The sequence below is a fragment of the Panthera pardus genome, unplaced genomic scaffold (assembly GCF_024362965.1).
Source record: "Panthera pardus isolate Hobbes unplaced genomic scaffold, ASM2436296v1 HiC_scaffold_11, whole genome shotgun sequence".
NCBI classification, from domain to species: Eukaryota; Metazoa; Chordata; class Mammalia; order Carnivora; family Felidae; genus Panthera; species Panthera pardus.
In genome coordinates, this window is record NW_026526666.1 from 51,352,155 (window position 1) to 51,373,258 (window position 21,104).

The 21,104-nt window shown below is 36.6% G+C and overlaps 1 protein-coding gene, 1 non-coding gene and 1 pseudogene across 2 annotated transcripts in view; 1 reads left to right on the forward strand and 2 right to left on the reverse strand.

Annotated features, from left to right (window-relative positions):
• Positions 1–21,104, reverse strand: part of IL23R (interleukin 23 receptor) — a 57,755-nt gene that overhangs the window by 15,765 nt on the left and 20,886 nt on the right. The window contains exons 5-7 of the mRNA XM_019448934.2: positions 17,147–17,307; positions 12,405–12,550; positions 6,460–6,616 (exon numbers count right to left, since the gene is read on the reverse strand). Of these exons, the coding sequence (XP_019304479.2) occupies positions 6,460–6,616; positions 12,405–12,550; positions 17,147–17,307 (464 nt within the window). The remainder of the gene's footprint in view (positions 1–6,459; positions 6,617–12,404; positions 12,551–17,146; positions 17,308–21,104) is intronic.
• LOC109266710 (60S ribosomal protein L36a-like) lies at positions 8,742–9,091 on the forward strand (annotated as a pseudogene).
• On the reverse strand, positions 20,817–20,923 carry LOC128775979 (U6 spliceosomal RNA). Its single transcript, XR_008420958.1, has one exon. It is a non-coding gene; the product is annotated as a U6 spliceosomal RNA (small nuclear RNA).

Sequence of the window (21,104 nt, forward strand, 5' to 3'; positions counted from 1 at the left end):
TTTACAGTGACTTTGCAGGTTGGTGGTCTAGAAGCTTCAACTTCAGCAGCCCTCAGTGGTTCTCAGAGCCTCAGCTGAAGCCTCATATCCAGAGGCAGGGCAGGGGCTAGGCAGAGGCACAACGATTCTACATCCTGTGCTTCTGGGGATCCTAGGCTGCCAAGGTGGGGCTAGGGTGCTAAGCAACTCATGAAGCGAAGCGGTGGTCAGGAAGAAGAAGCAGAGATGTCCAGATAGTACTGTAGATAATGTCCTGAAATTCTCATGTACCCACCCTTTTCTGACCCCCTCAAACCCCTATTACTAAGGCAATGGCTTGGGCAATTTGGTCTCCCCCTTCCTGTCCACATTTCCTGCCCACACCCTATGCCATTTTTCATGACACTTCTCCCTCTTAAAGGGTGTGTCTAACCTCTAGAGCAGTGGTTCTTACACTTTACTGCAGAAGTTTCACTTGGCTAGAGGCTCAGCAATTTGCATTTTAAACTAGTACCCAAGCATTTCTAATGCAGATGGTCCACAGACTCCACTCAAGAAGCACTGTTTTCCAGACACTTTACTGGACCAGGCAGGACCAGCTGGAAAAACACATTATGAACTGCCCTGTAGTGGTCCTGTCTTTAACAGAGATACCTTTTCACCTATACTTTGTCTTCATCTCAGACTGCCCCATCCTATTCTTTATTCTCTTGGTTCCTGGAGTCTTATAGTTACATTTTCATTACCGTAACCCAAACCTGCTTCCACATCTTGTATTCAGGCCAGTATACAATTAGCTGATAGCATCCGTGGGTCCCTCCTTTCTCATGTATTTGCATTTTCATAACAAACATTACATTAAAAGTGAACTTTTGCTGGCATCCTTTTATTATTAGCTAATGTGTAGAGGAGGGTTTGGTTAGGTGGCTGAGGGGAGGCTGACACAAGGCCCTCTTAGGTGTCTTAGGAAGGAGACCGGTAGAGTTACAGTGCTAGAAACTTACAGTATGTGTTCTGCCCTGGCTTTACTGTTCCCAGCTTTATAACATTTAACAAAACTGCTTAATCTCCCTGGGCCTCATTTCCTTCTTCTGTACGATTGGAATAATAATTTTATAGGGCTTTAGTGATAAGTAAAGGACAATTCATATGTAAAATGCTTACTACATACCCAACACATCCAATAAATGTTAGCTATTATGTATTTATATTATTTATATTTATATATTTTATATATAACTTATGTATAACATATTTTATAATATATAATATAAATTATACCATATTATATATAATTTATATTATATATTAGTATTTCATATTATTTGTATACATTATGTATACCAGGTAGAAAAATATGAGTTTCTAATCTAGAGAAACTTCTCCTGTGTGTTTGGTAAAGTCTAATATTATATTCTGAGGTTGATTTTTTTTTTTTTTTTTTTTTAGTATAAGACTTTTTTTCTATTAAAGTCCAAATACTCTAAGGAAGGAAAAGAGAATAAGTCTAATAAATAATTTAACTCTTACATTAAATGGCTATGTTTGGGGTTTTTTTGGACTAGGTTTTTAAAGACCAAGAAAAGTGATACAGGAGGATGCTGGGGTCTGAAGGATAAGCCATATCCACTGCATGATCTGCAGTACTATCTAGGCATAATTTTGAAAACACATTGCTTTGAGATAAATCAATTCAGTGATATACACATGAGGAATTTAGAGAGTAAAACAGCAAATTTCTGCATGGAGGGATCATTATTGGCTGGGCTGTCTTTCTTCATAAATAAGTAAACCTTTAATTACTGGGAAAAATTGGCTGGCCAAAAAGCCTCATTATCAAACAAGTTGGTTAACTAAAGTATTATAGAAACTGTATCTTTTAATATTTTCGATTGTGAAGCAATTCAAACTTCAGTTGTGAGGTTTGATTCTTACAAGCAGATAAGATATTTATAGTGCTATGTAATTTATATTTTTATCATTGTTTTTATTGACTGTCTTTTCTAAAATTCAGAGATCTTTTGTCTCCTTTCTTTACTGAGATTCTACTAGTACATAGCAAGTGCCTGGTGCACGGTAGAGGCTAATTGAATATTTCATGAATCACTAAGTGAATGTCCTTTCTTAGATATCTTTTTAAAAAACAATTAATATTAAAGATTTATTGAAAAGCAATTTGGCAACTTGCATCATGCATCTTAAAATGTACTTAAGCTTAGATCCAATAAAATGTAAATACATAAGGAGAGTTTATATAAAAAGCTATTCTAAGAAGTTTATTGACAATGGAAAAAATAAATAACCTAGAGATTGTTGCAATAGGGAAATGATTAAATGTATTATAGTGCATCCATACATTGTGTGGCCATTAAATAGTTTCTTTTAACTCAACAAGGTAAACTAAGAAAATCACGATATGAAACAATATACCACAACACCAATTATTAAGAAAAATGACATAGAAGGACAGATATCATATGCTTTCACTTATATAGAATATAAAAAAGAAAACAAATAAACAAACAAAGCCTCTTAAATACAAAGAACTGGTGATTGCCAGAGGGGAGGTGGGTGGATGAAAGAGATAAAGGAATTAAGAGGTACAAACTTCCAGTTATAAAATAAATAAGTCATGGAGATGAAAAGTATAGCATAGGAATATAGTATATAATATTGTAATAACATTGTGTGATGACAGATGGTAACTATACTTATTGTGGTGAACACTGAATCCTGTACAGAATTATTGAATCAATGCTGCACTCCTAAAACTAATATATCATTGTATGTTAATTATACTTCAGTAATAAAACATATGTGCATAAGAAAAAACTGGTGTTAAATTCATTAAAATATAAACAGCAGTTATTCCTAGGTTGTATATTGCAATAAATTTGCATTGCTTTTACAAACAAAAAAAAAAAAAGATAAATTTTCCAAAACATTTAATATTAGCACTTTCCTAACTCATATTCACTGTTTGTCATTTAATGTGTCTTGGAAGAAATTTGTACTAGAAGAAAAATTTATGGTTCCTCTGCTAACATATTAAATTGGATAGATGCAAGTTTTCAAGGATATTTAATTATAAAAAGCAGTTTTGCCTTTTAAGTGCCCCCCCCCCCCCCCACTGCCCACTTAGGAAACCAAGACTTTACATTTATACTTATTGTAGGGTTGCTGTGGTTTCTATTTTCTTCCATCTGATGTTTAAGACCCTTGCCTTTAAAGGAGAACATTTGTGGTCCTATACTTGTAGAATACTTTAGTAAGCTGCTCCTCCACTTTGATATAACTGGTTAAAGGAAGAAATCGATGAACTTCTGTTCTAGTTTAGGTGCTACCAGCCACTAGCAATGTGCTATTTAGCAAGTCATGCCTCAGTTTTCTCATTTGTAAAATGGTGCCAATAGACTACTAAATATGGCTGATGTAAAGATCAAACAAGCTTATACATAGTAGTACTTTGCAAATGGTAAGTAAATGTTAGTTATCAGTTTGAATAATCTTGCTAGACATTTCTAAATTTCATTAAAAAAATTGAGCTATCAACTAAATTCTGACTATTATAAGATGTGCCACCTAAAGTACTAAGAACTTTTAACAATATAAACGTAAGAAAGAAAATACTAAATTAATAACCAACTTTTTAAAAAGAACGGATACTCAAATTATCCCCTTGCATTGCAAATTATTCCCTTGGTAATGCATTTCTAAGATTTGGGCATTAGGGGGCGCCAAAAGAACTGTTTAGCTAGTCTGCCATTTCTCTCCCTCTGCTTATTTGGCAGCAATCAACATTTATAATGTCTGCCAAAGTGCTTTGAAAACATAAAACTCAGTTCCAACTCCTCTATTATAATAAAGATGGTATTAACAATCCTGTGATTATAATTAAGTGCTCTGAAAAGAAAAAATTCAGTCTGGGTATAAGCTACCTACAATAGGGAGACATCTTGAGGTTAATGGTGGTCATTATGGAGTATTAAGATAATTGTAATAGATTCACTTTGCTTACTATTGAAGCCTATTTGGCCAAGATTTTATTGAATGACATGTAATGGATAGAAAATTAAACTAATAATATTAAGAGCAGGAATATATCTAAAGATAAACAATAGGTCAGCTAGATCATGCTGAGAATTAAATAATCCCATGTTTAAGTATTTTAACTTTATGATTGCTTTGCATACAGTAGGTAATCAATATTTATTGATATGATTTGATTTGTGTCTCTCTTTCATCAGAGTGGCCTAAAGAGTTTAATGTAACTCTTTTTTTTTTTTTTAAGTGTAGTTACCTTTTTTTTTTTTTCTAAATGTTTATTTATTTTGGAGACAGAGCAAGAGACAGAGTGCAAGCCGGGGAGGGGCACACAGAGGGTGACAGAATCTAAAGCAGGCTCCAGGCTCCGAGCTGTCAGCACAGAGCAAGACCTGGGGCTGGAACCCAAGAACCGTGAGATCACGACCTGAGCCCAAGTTGGACCCGTAACCAACTGAGCCACTCAGGTGCCCCAAGTGCAGTTGCCTTTTTAAATTGGAAGTTTGTATCTCTTAATTTCCTTTACGTATTTCACCGGCCCCTCTGGCAACCACCGATTTGCTTTTTGTATTTATGAGTATGTCTCTTTTTTTGTTGTTGATTTATTAGGTTCCACATATAGGTAAAATCATATGGTATTTCTTTTTCTCTGACTTACTTAATACTCCCTAAGTACATTCATGTTGTAGTAAATGGTAAGATTTTGTGCTTTTTTATAGCTAATATTCTATTTTTCCTGAATAGGCAGATCCAAAAAAATATAGTGAAAGCTGATGTCCAAGAGCTTTCTGCCAAAGTTTTCTTTTAGGACTTTAATGGTTTCCTGTCTTACATTTAGGTCTTTAATCCATTTTTTCTTTTCAAATTTTTATTTAAATTCTAGTTAGTTAAAATATAGTGTAACATTTGTTTCAAGAGTAGAATTTAGTGACTCATCACTTACATATATTACCTAATGCTCCTTATAACAATTGTCCTCCTTAATATCGATCACCCATTTAGCCTATCCCCCACCCACCTCCCTCTGTCCACCCTTGGTTTGTCCTCTATTGTTAAGAGTCTCTTATAGTTTTTTTCCTTGTCTCTCTATTTTTTCCCCTTCCCGTACGTTCATCTGTTTTGTTTCTTAAATTCCACATATGACTGAAATCATATAGTATTTGTCTTTCTCTGACTTATTTCACTTAGCATAATACACTCTAGCTCCATTCATTTTGTTGCAAATGGCAAGATTTCGTTCTTTTTGATGGCTGAGTAATATCTCACTGTGTGTATATGTATGTGGGGTGTGTATACACCAGATCTTTTTTTTTAATTTACTTGTTTATTTTTTAATTTACATCCAAGTTAGTTAGCATATAGTGCTATAACAATTTCAGGAGTAGATTCCAGTGATTCATCCCCTATGTATAATACCCAGTGCTCATCCCAACAGGTGTCCTCCCTAATGCCCTTACCCATTTAGCCCATCCCCCCTCCACAACCCCTCCAGCAACCCTCAGTTTGTTTTCTGTATTTAAGAGTCTCCTATGTTTTGTCTCCCTCCTTGTTTTTATATTATTTTTGCTTCCCTTCCCTTATGTTTATCTGTTTTGTATCTTAAATTCCTCATATGGGTAAAGTCATATGATATTTGTCTTTCTCTGATTGGCTGATTTAGCTTAGCATAATACCCTCTAGACCCATCCATGTTGTTGCACATGGAAGACTTTATTCTTTTTGATCACTGAGTAATACTCCATTGTATATATATAACACATCTTCTTTATTCATTTATCCCTCAATGGACATTTGGGCTCTTTCCATACTTGGGCTATTGTTGATAGTGCTGCTATAAACATGGGGGTGCATGTGTCCCTTCAAAACAGCACACCTGTATCCTTGGATAAATACCTAGTAGTGCAATTGCTGGGCCATAGGGTAGTTCTATTTTTAACTTTTTGAGGAACTTCCATACCGTTTTCCAAAGTGGTTGCACCAGTTTGCATTCCCACCAACAGCGTAAGAAGTTTGTTTTTGTTGTTGTTGTTGTTTGAGTTTAACATAGTTATTAATAATGTGTTTCAAAAAATGATCTTAGATCATTATATGCCTCAGGATGTCCCAGGCTGCTTATAAGAAATGCTGACTCTTGAGCACCCCCCCCACCCCTAGTACCTTAGACCTGTGAACACAGAGCCTCTGGGAGCAGGGACAGTGAACATGCATACTAGGTGGTTTTAATTGGCTTTTATGTCCAAGAATGTTTGAGAACCATTACCTAAATTACAGTCAGCCTTAACAAAATCAAAGCAAAATGACAATTTCAATGTCACCACCTGCCATACAATAGTTTTGTCAATTTGATACAAGTCAAGAAGAAAAAGTATAAATATATTTAAAAGAGACAGAGGTCAAAAGAAAAGCCTAAGAGATTAAATATATAAACACACTCACCTGTTTCAGTTGTTTTATGAAAAAAGGGTGAACTCCAGGACTGCCAGTACCTTTTACCTGTTTCTTGGCATCTCACTTGAAATATATACTTAGTGTTTGGTTCCAAGTAGAATTCTGACTGTTGCTCATATGTAAAATTGGTGTCAAATTCTTTAACCTAAAATGAATGAATAACAACAATGAAACAATACAGTGTGCTTTTAAAACAAATAATTATTCCATTTAGGCAGACATGTATGGAACACCTATTATGTTCCAGGCACGCTTCTAGGCCCTGGGAAAACAAAGAAGAATAGGGCACTTTATATAAAACATGACCATAAATAATCAAAGACATGAGGTCTAAACTTACAAATCATTTTCTGGGGCACTATGACCTGCTATAAAACATAATGAAAAATGACCCCCCTAACAACCTGGTTCAGCTGGGAGAGAGAAACCAAGGCATTTACATACCTTCAGTATGTTCTGATAAGTGGATTGACTGGAAAAAGTGAAGCATGATTGAAAGGTAACCATAAAATGTGTCTAGAAATGCATTTAGGCAATAACTAGGAGGAAAGAGTTACCAAACACTCATGAAAGAGGGAGTTGAAAATGTCAAGGTTTAAAAAAGAAAGAAAGAAAGAGAGAAAGAAAGAGAGAAAGCCAGCAAGCTACCAACCTTCCTGAGAGATTCTTCTATGAAAACCCAATCTTAACATAAATCTTTAAAACCTTTAATGTACTGAAAATGTAAAATTCATGAAAATATCTGCTTGGGATCTGTCATGCTTCATATAAAGTATCATTCAGAGTTTCTATAAGCTGTGTCTCTACTCTTGGCCCTTGGAATTTACTGCTGTGTGAATATGATTGGCGGAACATTTGGGGGTCTCCTGGGATCCAGGAAAGATTTTACTTGTAGCAAAAGTTTCACTTTCAAATGCACTCTGCTTCTATTTGTTTCTCTTGGAAGGGAGTTGTTATTCTCTAGTATGTCTCTTGCCATTACATTTATAGATAAGTCCCTGTAAAGTAGAGACATACACTAAAACACAGCCAGAATTCTGAAATGGAAGAATTTTACAGAACTGTTAAGAGACTTGTTTCTGCCATGAGGCAGAGGCAAGCCAGGTGACTGCTTCGAGTCTTGTAAGCACAAGATGATGCCTCAAGATATTTTCATAGGCTAAAACAAACACTGAGAGAGGTAGACCTAATTGAGTGCCTATGTAGAGGGTTTGATCTCAAGTGCAAGAAATAGGACTTTATTTCTTATAGCAGTTCATTTCTATTTAGGGCCTCAATTCTGAAAGTGGGGAGCATGCAAACTTGACCTCTATCAATGTAAGGTACCTCTTAGGGTTACATTAAATTTCTGGGAGCATTATTGGGTGGAGGGAAGGAGAGTCTCCAACCTATTCAGTTCTCTAATACCCACTCCCTCCAACTCCCTACCTGGGACAAGGCCGTGGGTGAAGGGGCCCTTTTTGGTGACCGACTACTGTCTAAACTCTTTTGGTTCCTCTTCCTAACTCCCTCCTCCCTCCAACTTCCTTGTTTTGCTGCCCAGTAAATCTTTACCTAGTGTTTGGTGGGAGAGGGAGTGGGGTGATGATTGAGAAACTTAGTTCTGACTAATCACATGTTCTTCTAAGTCTTCTGCCTTATAGCGGCATTTACACTTTTTTTTAAAGAAATTGTTTGTTTGTTTGTTTAGTGCATACGCTGGCACACACGAGTGCATGTGAGCAAGGGAGGGGCAGAGAGAGAGGAAGAGAGAATCCCAGGCAGGCTACACACTGTCAGTGCAGAGTTCGATACAGGGCTCGAACTCACAACTGTGAGATCATGACCTGAGCTGAAATCAAAAGAGTCCCACACTCAACCCACTGAGCCATCCAGGTGCCCCACATTTACACTTTTGAAATTCAAGGTCAAGGGTTTGACCTTTTGCTATCTGTCTACTGTTCTATTAGCCTTCCCTGGAAAAGAATGAATGCTTGGTTTTATGGGCTCCATGAGCTAAGAATGGTTTTTACATTTTTAAATGGTTATAAGAAAATCCAAAGAATATTTTGTTATGCATGGAAATTACATGAAATTCAAATTTCAGTGTCCAAAATTAAAGTTTTATCATGTCCATTCATTTGTATATTGTGTATGGCTGCTTTCACACTACAAATGCAAAGCTGAGTAGTTGGGTCAGAGACCTTATGGCCTGCAAAGCCCGAAATGTTTACTGTCTGGCCCTTGAATAAAAGTTTGCCACTTTCTGTGCTGATAGTGCTCTTAAAAACATGGTGAATGTTTCTGACACTCACTGAATTTTTTGTAAGAAGCTTAGCAAGCACCAACCCCACAAAGTGGCACAGTACAAGAAGGGCAAGAATTCTCTGATGCCCAGGGGAAGCAGTGTTATGACAGGAAGTAAAGTGGCTATGCTATGGTGGGCAGATAGAGCCGATTTTGGGGGAAAAGGCTAAAAACTACAAAGAAGGTTGTGCTGAGACTTGAATGTGTTGATCCCAACAGCAGATCTAAGACAGTTCTGGCTATCAAGAGATGCAAGCATTTTGAACGAGGAGGGGATAATAAGAGAAAGGGACAAGTAATCCCGTCCTTTGTTTCACATTTTGTCTTATTATGAAGACAGTAAAATCTTGAGGTTATGTTAAAAAAAATAACAATACCCTAGTCTAGCTTAATTAGAGAAATGAGTCACTATTAATCCATTTACTTGAACTTATAGCAAAGACCTCCCTGCCTTACTGTCACTATTGTTGGGCACCTACTAAAGGCAAACAATATTAATAGCTAATGTTTCAAAATGTTATCTACATGAATTACACATTGTAAAAATCAATGGAGGTACAAGAAATTATTATGGAACATCCTGCCTTCCAGGGGCTTGTAGTTAAAGGACAGGGAAATAGAGGTGTAAACAGGTAAATAGATATACAACATGGTAATGCTCCTGAGATAGAGTACACAGAAGTGGGCAAGGATTGCTGACGAAGGTTGTGAGCTCAATTTATAACACAAGTTTGAGGTGCCAAAGAGATAGTCCATGAAGATAACCAATAAATAGATAAATATTCTCCACATGGTGTTAGCCTTGTAGGATCACCTGAAGGATTGGCTAGTTCCCTTTGATACTTCATAGTCTAAATAACTTAGCTAAAAGGGGATGAAAAGCAACCTCAGTTCTCTAATTTTGATTTTTCAGGGGGTCTTCTTTTGCTCTACCAAACTTGTTGCATGGTTTTCCTGGAAGTTAAGATGAAAAGTAGCAACAGCCAGCATTTACTGAACTTGAACTCTATTCCAGGATCTAGGCTAGCTTCTTACACTGATCATCCCCACAACCATATGAGGTAGGGGCTTGTCTTATTCCTACTTTAGGTATGGGAATAATGAGGCACAGAGAAGATAAGGAACTTGCCCAAGGTTGCATAACTAGAGAGTGGCAGAACCAGGCTTTGAATTCTAGAGCCTGTGCTCTTAGTCACATGGCTTTCCTGCATAGCTACCTGTCACTTTGAAATAAAGAACCTCCTGGGGCACCTGGGTGGCTCAGTTGGTTGAGTGTCCGACTTCAGCTCAGGTCATGATCTCACAGTCCATGAGTTTGAGCCCCGCATTGGGCTCTGTGCTGACAGCTCAGACCCTGGAGCCTGCTTTGGATTCTGTGTTTCCCTCTCTCTCTGCCCCTCCCCTGCTCATGTTCTGTCTCTCTCTGTCTCAAAAATAAATAAAAACATTAAAAAAAGTTTTTTAAAGAAATAAAGAACCTCCTTCAAGTAATATCTCCTGGAGGCAGAGGTGAGGTGGAAGATCAAATCTGTATTCCTTTGTATCTCCTCCTCTTCTTGCCTCTGACTTCCTATCACCCTACAAAGAGGCAAAGACACACTTTATGCATGATCCAGATAAATTGATGATATAGCAAAAGTTGAGAATAAAAGCCTTATTCTGGCTTTTTCTGACTGGACTTGGGTCATCTGGATAGAAATGGTAATTCACCTTTTTCTGTGTGAGTGGTTATGTTCAGAGGGAGCATGATAGAAGGGATAGGATACAGGCTTTGGATAGAAAGCTGTTCTTTCATTTTTCAAATATTTTTTGGGTGCCCAAAGTGATACAGAGTCTAAAAGAGTCCTAGCAGTTTAAGTTTGAAAAACCTGGCTTGACGTCTTTCGAGTTCTACATCCTTATTTCTATAACGGAGCAGATATTTACCTAACCCAAAGGATGGTTATGAAGGTTATATAAGATAACAAATATTCTTTCAGCTCCTTCATTTCCGCCTGCTTCTGAGTTACCAAGTCTCACAATGGTAGAGTAGCACCAGCAGGGGGAGCAGAGAACAAGAATTTCAACCAGAAAACACTTGGTTTCTGAAAATCTATTCAGAGATATTGATGGTAGAATTACTTTCTATTTTCTAAACCTTCTTCTAGCCTATAATCTCTCCTAATTATGCCAAATAAAGGAGTTTTGTATTATCAGTATCATCCTATGACCAGGACACTAAACAAAGGGCACCAGGTGTCCTATTGGAATAAAATCCTATTGACTCAAAATCTAAGACTAATCTAAGGATTTCATTTGGGTTTTCAAATTTACCTAAATTCCACATTTGCAAAAGGATTGACTGTGGAGTTGTGTTTTGTTTGTATCCTGCTTGTCCCAGGCTTTAAGCATAGGGTTGCTATGTACACAAATGTCACAGTTATTTAGTCAACAAGTCCAGCAGGATCTTCACTTGGTAATTGACCAAATGATGCACAGATTCACAAGTAAGTGTAATCTAAACAATTGTAAAGTTCAGATCACATTTCTGACTTAAATGAACAGGGGTAAATAAACAAGTTGGTGTCATGAATTTATTTTAGAGAACAGTCTTTAAAGTATGTCATAAAATCAGTATAGTTTTACCCTCATCTTCTTGACACTCTTTAAACACATTGCTCTACAGCAAAGCTGATATTCAGGATAATGAAACAATAGGAGGCTTTGGAGTCATGCTAATCACCAAATACATATCATTTACTCCCTGACAGCAGATAAATTCATGCATGGTACATAACTCTTAATTATGCAAAGCCAGAGACTCTATGCCTTAATTATTTTGACTAAATGAAGTTTGTTGTACTTGAAAATATGAAATGGCATTTCTTTTCAAATACACCAAAATTGGAACTTTTCCCTCAGTCATACTAGTGTTCTCTCATTGTTCAAATTACTGAGTTTTTATTATAATGTTCACAGGTGCTATCATGTCATGTGATTTCATTAACAAACCTTGTACCTATGCCTCTCCTAAGTCAGTTGGTAACTTACCATTGGTATTTAAGGATGGTTAGTTTGTTTAGATATTCACTTTTTACCTTAGGCTCACATAAGACTGAGGCCTATTGTAGTAACAAATCTTCCATTTAGAGTTGCATTTTTTCATTTAAAAGGAGACACCCATAAATCTGAAGTTTTTCTTTTTCCACAGTTGTTTTTCCACCCTAGATGCTTATTAAATTTCAGCATGGAAACCTTACATTTTATATTCATCATCACTGATGTAAATTTTACTCCAGGAGGCACTGAATTACAAGGAGCCAAACAGATGCATCTCTCTTAGTTGGACATTTGTCTATTTAGCAACTTATAAAAGGTAAGAGGACATTTTCAGGAAACATCTCTCCATTCTGAAACCATATGGTAACAAATATTAAAACTAGAGTGGTTTGAGGGGTGTCAGTGGGTAGAACACATGACTGTTAATCTTGGGGCCATGAGTTCAAGCCCATATTGGGCATAGGGATTACTTTTAAAAAACCCAACAAACTATAGTGGTTTGAGTATCAAACAGATAAAAACATGTAAAGTAGATCATCATAAGTCCATTGTGGGTTAGCTTTTCTTTCATTTACTTACATGCTAAAGTACAGTGAAAGTTAGCTTACCTTCCAAGTTTGGTTTGTTTTAGACTTATATCTCATTTCACAGGAAACCTTTTCTATTGTTGTTTGACTATTCCAGTGAATCACAGTCTTGGGTACTGTCGTATTTATGTCCTCAGCCCTGGAAATGATGGATGCAGAAGGTATCACTAGAAAAAATAATAATAAATAAAAACCCAGCAGTTTAAAACTTGCCTAGGGAGAAATCATAATCTTTATATCCATATATAGACATGTTAAAACTCAAAGTACTAAAAAAACAATGTCATGATCTAATTAATAAGTAATGATATTTTTCTTTTTTAACCTATTATGTAAGAGAAAACTGCTGCTGTTAAGTGAAATTCTATTTAACCTGTTTTCCATTTCTTTTAAATGGGACTTTTGTAGTCCACCTTTCCTCCACCCCCTATTCCCTTATAATCCTAAACTAGTGAAATTCCAAAGCCTGGCCTTATTAACAAAAAGAGTAAAAAAGAGATAAAGAAGGTATCTCTTTCTTCCTGCATGTATTTAGGGGAAAATGAAGTTTTGCATTCTAAATTTAGATCAGGGGAATCTGATTTGATAAGACATTAAATCGATACCTTTCACAATAATATTTTTATTATCTTAATTAAATCTATTGCTAATTTATTTTGTTCTCTATTAAAATAAATCCATACTTGAAACTATGATTTGAACAAAACAAGTCTCACAAGACTCTAAGACTTTACCAATTATTGTCATGTTCTGTGATAATAACTTCAAAAGGAAACTGACATTTTGATGGATTATCTTACTAGTTGTTTTGTTGTACTAAGAGTAGTGGTGTAACTGGAATCTCTGTATTTCTAAACTGTATTAATTCTTATATGCTTGCTGTGTCTGAACAGAATAAAATCATTGGTACTTCTCATTTCTCCTATATGCACAACAGAACAATGAAAACCTATGACTTTGTTAGACGAATTATTTAACAAAGAACTGAATAGACTTGTATGTGTATTTTTAAGGACCATTACTGTAGCTTAATACTCTCTATGATTAGTTTCCTTTTCATTTATCCTAGGCGTATAAAGTATTCTTTGGGAATATCACTGTTTTATTATTAATGACTTATTATCTAAAATTATATACCCAGATGTATGATTTATAGAGAAATATAAAAATTAAATATTTGATGTTTAGTAGGACAGTCTTATAATCCTTGGGCTAAAGCTAGCATAGGAAAGAAGTAGTAGCAAAATGAGTCTAATTAAAGATTTTATCATCTGAATTTCACAGTTGATTTCCTTTCGCTAGTGTAAGCTTCTTGTAATAAGTATCAGTATTCACAGGTTCTGTAGTCAGGGAAATGATTCCCAGGGCTCTGAGACCACTTGGGACCATTTAAAGCACTCTCAGGCTAAATTACCCGCCCACTCTTATCTCCCATCTCTGAGTCTGGCCTGTCATTAGTTTAGTAGCACAAGCATTCGGAGACCCTTCTGCAGAAAGAAATACTCTGGGGAGGAAGAAAAAGTCTTTAGTCCTATGAGAAATGTAAATAGAACAGCAAGTCAGATTTAAGATAGTCTTAGTGATTATAATGATAATAAAATATCATTATATTTTAATGATAATGCTTTGGTAGAGGGAAAAATAACCCTAGCTTGACAGTAGCTAGGCCTCCAGTCATCTGAGTCCTTAGCGCTTGGAAATCCCTTTTAGAAACTTCCTCGTGACTTTATCTCCCCCAACTCCACAGTATATAAGCAGTCACTCTTTACCCCCCAGTGCAGCTCTTTGTGCCCACAGGTCTCATCCCCGTGCTTTAATAAAGATCAACTTTTTGCACCAAAGACGTCTTCAAGAATGTTTTCTTGGCCATCAGCTGCGAATCTCCACACTCCAAAACCCCATCATTAGCACAGAGCAGGTCAATGCGATAGAGGGCTAAACCTTTAGGTTTGAATGATCTCATATTTTTTCAAATAAACCTGTTATATAATAAGTACTTGAATATGTACTTTGGTACACCACTCAAAGTTGAATGTTTGCTCTCATTGCTTAGGTTTCAAACATTCCCATCAGATCTTACATTTTTAAAAACTGTCAAATCCATCTACATGCCATGTGTTTAGTTTCAACTTATATTGAAATAACCAGATTTGTAGTTGTTTAGTATCTTTCCAACAACATATATTTACCTATACAAGAATTAATTTTCAGAATGGTTATTTTATTTTCAAAAAGGTAAAAAATTTACCTATGTGAGAATTAATGTTAAAATGGCAGCCAGGGAGTGCCTGGGTGGCTCAGTTGGTTAAGTGTCTGACTCTTGATTTCGGGGATCAAGCCCTGTGTCGGTCTCTGTGCTGACAGTGCAGAACCTGCTTGGGATTCTCTCTCCACCCCCCCTCTGCCCCTCCCCTGCTCATACACATTCTCTAAAAATAAATAAATAAATTTTAAAAAATGGCAGCCAGAAGGCACTGCACTTTCTGTACTGGCATTTATTTCTCTACAGGAGAAGCTGAAGTATCCCTCTCACATGTCACTTTGGCACAGTGTTACTGCACTATTAACTCTGCCTTTCAGCACAGCCTCCCTAACTTAATTAAAGCCCAACCCCATAGCTGTTATGTGAAAATTGTTCTCAGGAGAGCCCTCTGTCCTCAGTTTCATAGAAAGTTTCATTTATCTAACTTGCAGTGCCTTATTCTTAAAGTGTCACAAGTGAGTATAGCTCATCCATTAATTATCTGGTGGCTTTGTTGGGTGGAGCCTCCTACACAGTCAACCTGTATTTTCTACCTGATTTTTAAGAGTCTGTTTTGAGATTTTTTTTTTTTTTAAAGGGGGCAGAATAGCAATCCCAAACAAGAGGCTCCCTGGTTCACAGTGTGGGAATTCGATTTGGAGGTGGCTGCCAGATGCGATTTTCCCTTTATGGGAGGTGAGGCGGTGATTAACTACTGCAAGTCAGCGAGATGAAATCTGGCTCTCCTCCTTACTAGTTATGTGAACTTGAGAAAATTGTTTTATCTCTTTCTTCATCTGTAAAATGGGCACAGTAGTACCAGGTATGATTGTTTCCAGAATTAAGTGTGATTTGCATGTTAATTGTCTGGAACATTGTAGGCATTTAATAAATGGATGTGAAGATAATAAGATCATCAGCTCACAGTGATAACAATAACTGTAATACTACTGATAATTTAGTTCTAAAAAATGATATTGCCAAAATGATACAATACATGATAGCCTTTAAACATCATTAATCCACTGAGGGGAACCTGTTTTAAGAAAAGAGCATATTACAAAAAAAAGGGGGGGAGCATATTATGGCAGCCTACCTCAAACTATAAATTTACAAAAATGTGTACATCGTGGTCAAGAGAACTATAACTCCACGAATATGTAATACAGTGGAATACATCACCATCATCAGCAGTGTTTGTTTTCAAATCCAATATTCAGAGCATTAAGGACAGACTTTTAGACCAATCCTGTTAGTTGGGATAGTTAAGTTTAGTTGAGACAGGAGTTGAGAAGTTGATATATTAGTTCCAGTAAAAGACCCCTGTGATCCCCAAAGAATATCCATGTTGTACCCCAAGAGAAGATGTCACATCCCCCAGATCATTAATCAGCAGGAAAGTTGTCTGACACATAACAATGTGCATTTAAATGAAGACTGAAGATAGAAGTTGAGGATATTGGAATTAGAGCTCCCTAGCTCCATAGTCTCAAATTTTGATGCCGCCTAGCGTTGGTTCCCTCAAATAGAAACCATAATCTCTTCTACAAAATAGGGTTGTTATGAGGGTTAAATAAGGTAATTTATGTAAAAGTAGTTAGCACTGAAAAAAAGTGCTCCATAAATGTTAGCTTACTGAAAGCATCCTTAATAAAAACAGAAATAACTGGCATTAGGATGTCCAAATAGAGGGTGATTCACTTGGTGCTCTTTGGCTAAATTTTGACTTCAGGACTGGGATGTAGCTGTAAAAAGCTCAGGGGCAATTACTTTTTGGACTTTATCTTAAGGAAATGCAAAAAACTACTTTGAAAATATTTATCCAAAAGGTTGTTCATGGCAGTAAAGTTTATAATGGTGAAAATTTGAAAACAACCTAAATCTCTAACAATAAGGGACTAAAGACATACATTAAAAATAATATCGTAGATTAAATCAAGAGAATGTTTATTTTATAAGTTTTAAAAAGCAAGGCCTAAAATATCTGAAGCAAAAAATGCTAACATTTGTAAAATCTGGCTGGTAAATATAGAGATGTTTACATAATTCACCATTTTTTATGTTTTTTTTTAAACTTAAAAACCTATAACTTCCAAATAGTGTATACAGCAGAATTCTTTAGTATGTTGTACTCACAACATAAGACTCATCACAGTTTATTATAATCCTTGTTTGTTTCCATCTTCCCTGATAGATTGTAAGATACTTAAGGCAGTGGATACCTTGCTTATCTTATTCTCCCTAGCTCTTAAAACAATGCTTGAATATAAGAAGTTTTCAATAAATATGTGTAAAACCACATGCACCAATGTAGAAATGAGACTGGAAGGATATACAACAAAATGGTAGCAGTACTTATCTTTGTGTTGTGTTGGGTTGGTTCATTATGAGTAATTCTTGTTTTCCATATCATGATCTGCAGGAACTTCAGGGGAACACCTTTCACATCTCGACTTCATTTGACTAGGTCAACACAAATTAGCTGTTTATTCATAAAGACATACTACTTCTCATTCTTTACCTATATCATCCAGATTAATTTGCAGTTGTTTTGACTTCTCTGTGCCCAATGCATTTGCAGCTTGGACCCAAACCAAATATTTCCTGCCACCTTGCAATGAATCAGTGGAGATGTTAATATAACTTGACGAAAGATATTGTTGCTCTTCTTCTGTCTCTAAACTTAAAAAAAAAAAAAAGATTATGATAACTGGTTATGTTGGTTTGAATTAGTTACTCCTCAATTTTTTGATGCTACTTTTTTAGCCTGCTTTCAGAATACATTTACTTAAAAATCAATTAAAATTGATTTCATTTTGAAAAATTTTTAAAAATAGATTCAAGGCTACCCAGGGCCACACTGTGACTCTCATGGATATTAAGCCCTTTTGCCTTCATGGACCCATTCTTCCATCAAGAAAAAAAAAAGCGCATATATATGTGTGGATATGTGTATCTTTATAGAGATACATATATATGTTCATGTAGATTATGGTTTACAACTGTCAATATAAAAGCAAATATATTAACGTTACATATTAAAACATTTTCTTTGACCTAAGGTTTATTTTTTTTCTTCTGATATTAAATGAAATTAAACATTTACATGGACTCCTGAAAGTATCATGAGCCCTGGGCACTGTGCCTACTGTGCCTTCTGCACAAGTCGACTCTGGACAGAGCTTGAAATAAATGAACACCCTCTAGGAGGGAGCATTGTGTAGGAGATCAGTAATGGGGCTTTGAGTCAGACATTTCTACCAGATCTAGAGTAAGGGGTAAGAATGGCATGAAGGGTCAAGATAGGATTAAGATCTGGATGGGGTAGGGAAAGACCAGACTTCCAGGCAGAAAAAACCCCAGCATGTTCCAAAACAAATAAATGAAATGGTGTGTCATTTTCCAGAAAGTTCAGCAAGTTCATACTCTGGAGCATGAATTTGCAAGCAGTAACTTGAAGTAGAGCAGACCAGATCAGAAAGACTTCCTGTGGATTTTGAAAACAGAACTGACTGGATCTGGTGGCCCATCACTTAACTATAAAGGAGGTCATTTGCTGCTAAAAGGGATGGAGAAGATAGAGGGTAGAACTGAATTTGGAGAGATAGAGGTTTTTTTGTTTTTTGTTTTTTTCAATTTTTATATGAGAGAAAGAGAGCAAGTGCAAGTAGGGGAGAGGGCAGAGGAGGGGAGAGAGAGAATCTTAAGCAGGCTCTACGCTCAGCATGGAGTCCAATGTGGGACTTAACCCCACAACCCTGGAATCATGACCTGAGCCAAAATCAAGAGTTGGACGCTTAACCAAACTGAGCCACTCAGGTGCCCCAAGAGATAGAGCTATTGAATCATCACTTCAAATTATGTTTATCTAAGTTTTTATAATTGAATGTGTGACAGTCTCTAATCAGCCAATTTAATAAAAAAGTTAAATTTCACTAAGGTGAAATTTCAAATATTATTTGTTAAGGCTAAAATTCTAAATTTTATTAATCTTCACTGGCTTTTGTCAGCAAGTTTGAGCCTCTTTTTTATATCTGTTAAAACTTTCCGGGGCTCCTAGCTGGTGCAGGCGGTAGAGCATGCCACTCTTAATCTGGGGGTCATGAGTTGGAGCTCCATGTTGGGCAGACAGATTACTTAATCAGTTAAAAATTTCTACTCCACTATATTTTTAGGGGGTAAGGGTTGGGGGTAGTGGTGGGGGGAGTACTGAAAAATGTTTATTCCTTTCTTTTCTTGTTTCTGTGAGGAGAGACTGTCCTTAAACCTCCCTGGTTCTATCTCGTCCCTCCCTTGCTCACTCATCCCTCTTGAAGGTGAGCATGATTCTACTCGTGAAGAACTGGCCACATGCATCTCAGTCCCTTCCTCTCTCTTGTTTTCCCTTGGGAGTCATAAGACCACAGAAATGACCTTTATTGGTCTTCTCTGATAAGCTGTAAGATTTAGAGGAGTTGGTCTCCAAGTGGGGATGTGCAGCTGTCTAATACCAGCTGTGATTGAGGGCAAGAGCAGTAAGTCTGGGAAGACCAATGTTAGAAAGTTTACTATTGCTACATACCAAAACCATGCTCTCCATTAACAAGCTTCATTTGTAATAAATATTATAAAATATTTTAAACATTTAAAGTTATTTAAATATTTAAATATATATTTTAAAATATTTAAACATAACTATTATTATATTTCTATTTTCACCTGCTGGCTTTTTGGTTTCTCTCAGTTGGTTTAGAACTCATGAGGAAAATCTGCAGAGATAAACATTGAGCCACCTGAGACACTTACACACCATTATCTATAGCTGGATCTATTCATAACATGAAAGTGTTTTCACTAGACTTCACTAAGTTTACATTTTTTGAACCCTGAACTACCAATTCCTTTTATGTCCTTTTCTTAAGCTTCTCAGTTGTATTTTCTACATCTCTGGCAGCTACATCCAAGTTACCATTTCCACTTGTTCTTTAAGCCTTTTCTTATGCCTTTAGTTTTCCCATGAAACTACTCTTCTTTTTTTTTTCTTTTTTCTTTTTTAAAGAGAGAGAGAGAAAGAGAGTGCAAGTGGGAGAGGGGTAGAGAGAGAGGGAGAAAGAATTCCAAGCAGTCTCCATGCCTAGCGCAGAGCCCATCCTGGGGCTCAATCTTACTACCAGTAGATCATAACCTAAGCCAAAATCAAGAGTTGGAGGCTCAACTGACTGATCCACCCAGGCACCCTGAAACTACTCTTCTAAAATGGCATCCTTTCCAAGGTGAAGTCCTGAATCCTCTTTGTAGCCTCTGTCCCTCTTGATTACTTATAATTCTTAACTTCCCTTGGCTACCTGGAGTCTGTCTTCTGGGTGAGAGACCCTACCTACATCTTTTTCTTACACCTGCTTAGTGACATCTTTTCTCCTCCAACCCTCCACTTGGATTGCTCTCCATACTCCTCTAACCCCACCACAGGGAGGGTCAACTCTTGACCCTCTTGGTGCTTGCCTTTTCCCTCAGCTCACTCACCTTGGTTTCTATTACTATTTCATGTGCACAGCTACTGAATATCTGCAGTCTCACTGGGAGATGCATTTGGATATCTGCCTAAGACAGAACTATAGCATATGTATAACTGAATTATCTTTCCATGCACATCAGCACTTTTTGCTGGTATCTTCATTGTTGTCAACAGCAGGTTGCCTTTCTGATGTCCTCAGTTTGCCGTTTTTAACAACTTTTTCTCTGTTACCCTTCAACCAAAGAAGGTGAAGCATTTATTTAACTATTCCTTTCTTATTTAAAATGTTTATTTATTTTTGAGGGAGAAAGAGTGCACAAGCAGGAGAGGGGTGGTGGGGTGGGGGTGGGGGGGCTGACAGAGGATCCAAAGCAGACTCCTCACTGACAGCAGAGAGCCCGATGTGGGGATCGAACTTACAAACTGAGAGATCATGACTTGAGGTGAAATCGGATGCTTAACCTACTGAGCCACCCAAGTGCCCCAGTTTTCTTATTTTATCTTTTGTTCCTGTTTTGATAGCTGTGGCCATGGTTTAGGCTTTATCTCTATTATCTGTTTGGTATTACTTGTAGATTCCTACATTAATTTTATTGCATTGTGGAACCTAACTTAATATAGATCTACTACTTTGGAGGGAAATAACCTTGGAATTTGAATACAGGTGAAAAGACAAGTATCCTATATTCTTAGATTTAACAAATAGAAATGCTTCACAAATTTGTATGTCATCCTTGATTAGGGGTCATGTTCATCTTCTGTGCACTATTCCAATTATAGTATTTGTGTTGCTGAGGCAAGCACTGCTTGGTTTCTTTAATACCATCAACTTTTTTCTGTCCTGGGAGGCTGACTTGATAGGATTTGTGGGGAAGGAAGAGTTTTAAAACTCACAATCATTTCATCCCTATAGGCTGCACTTAATGTCCTATTACCATTGTGTGTCTATTCAACATCTCCCGAATTTCTCCCAGCCAAGATTATA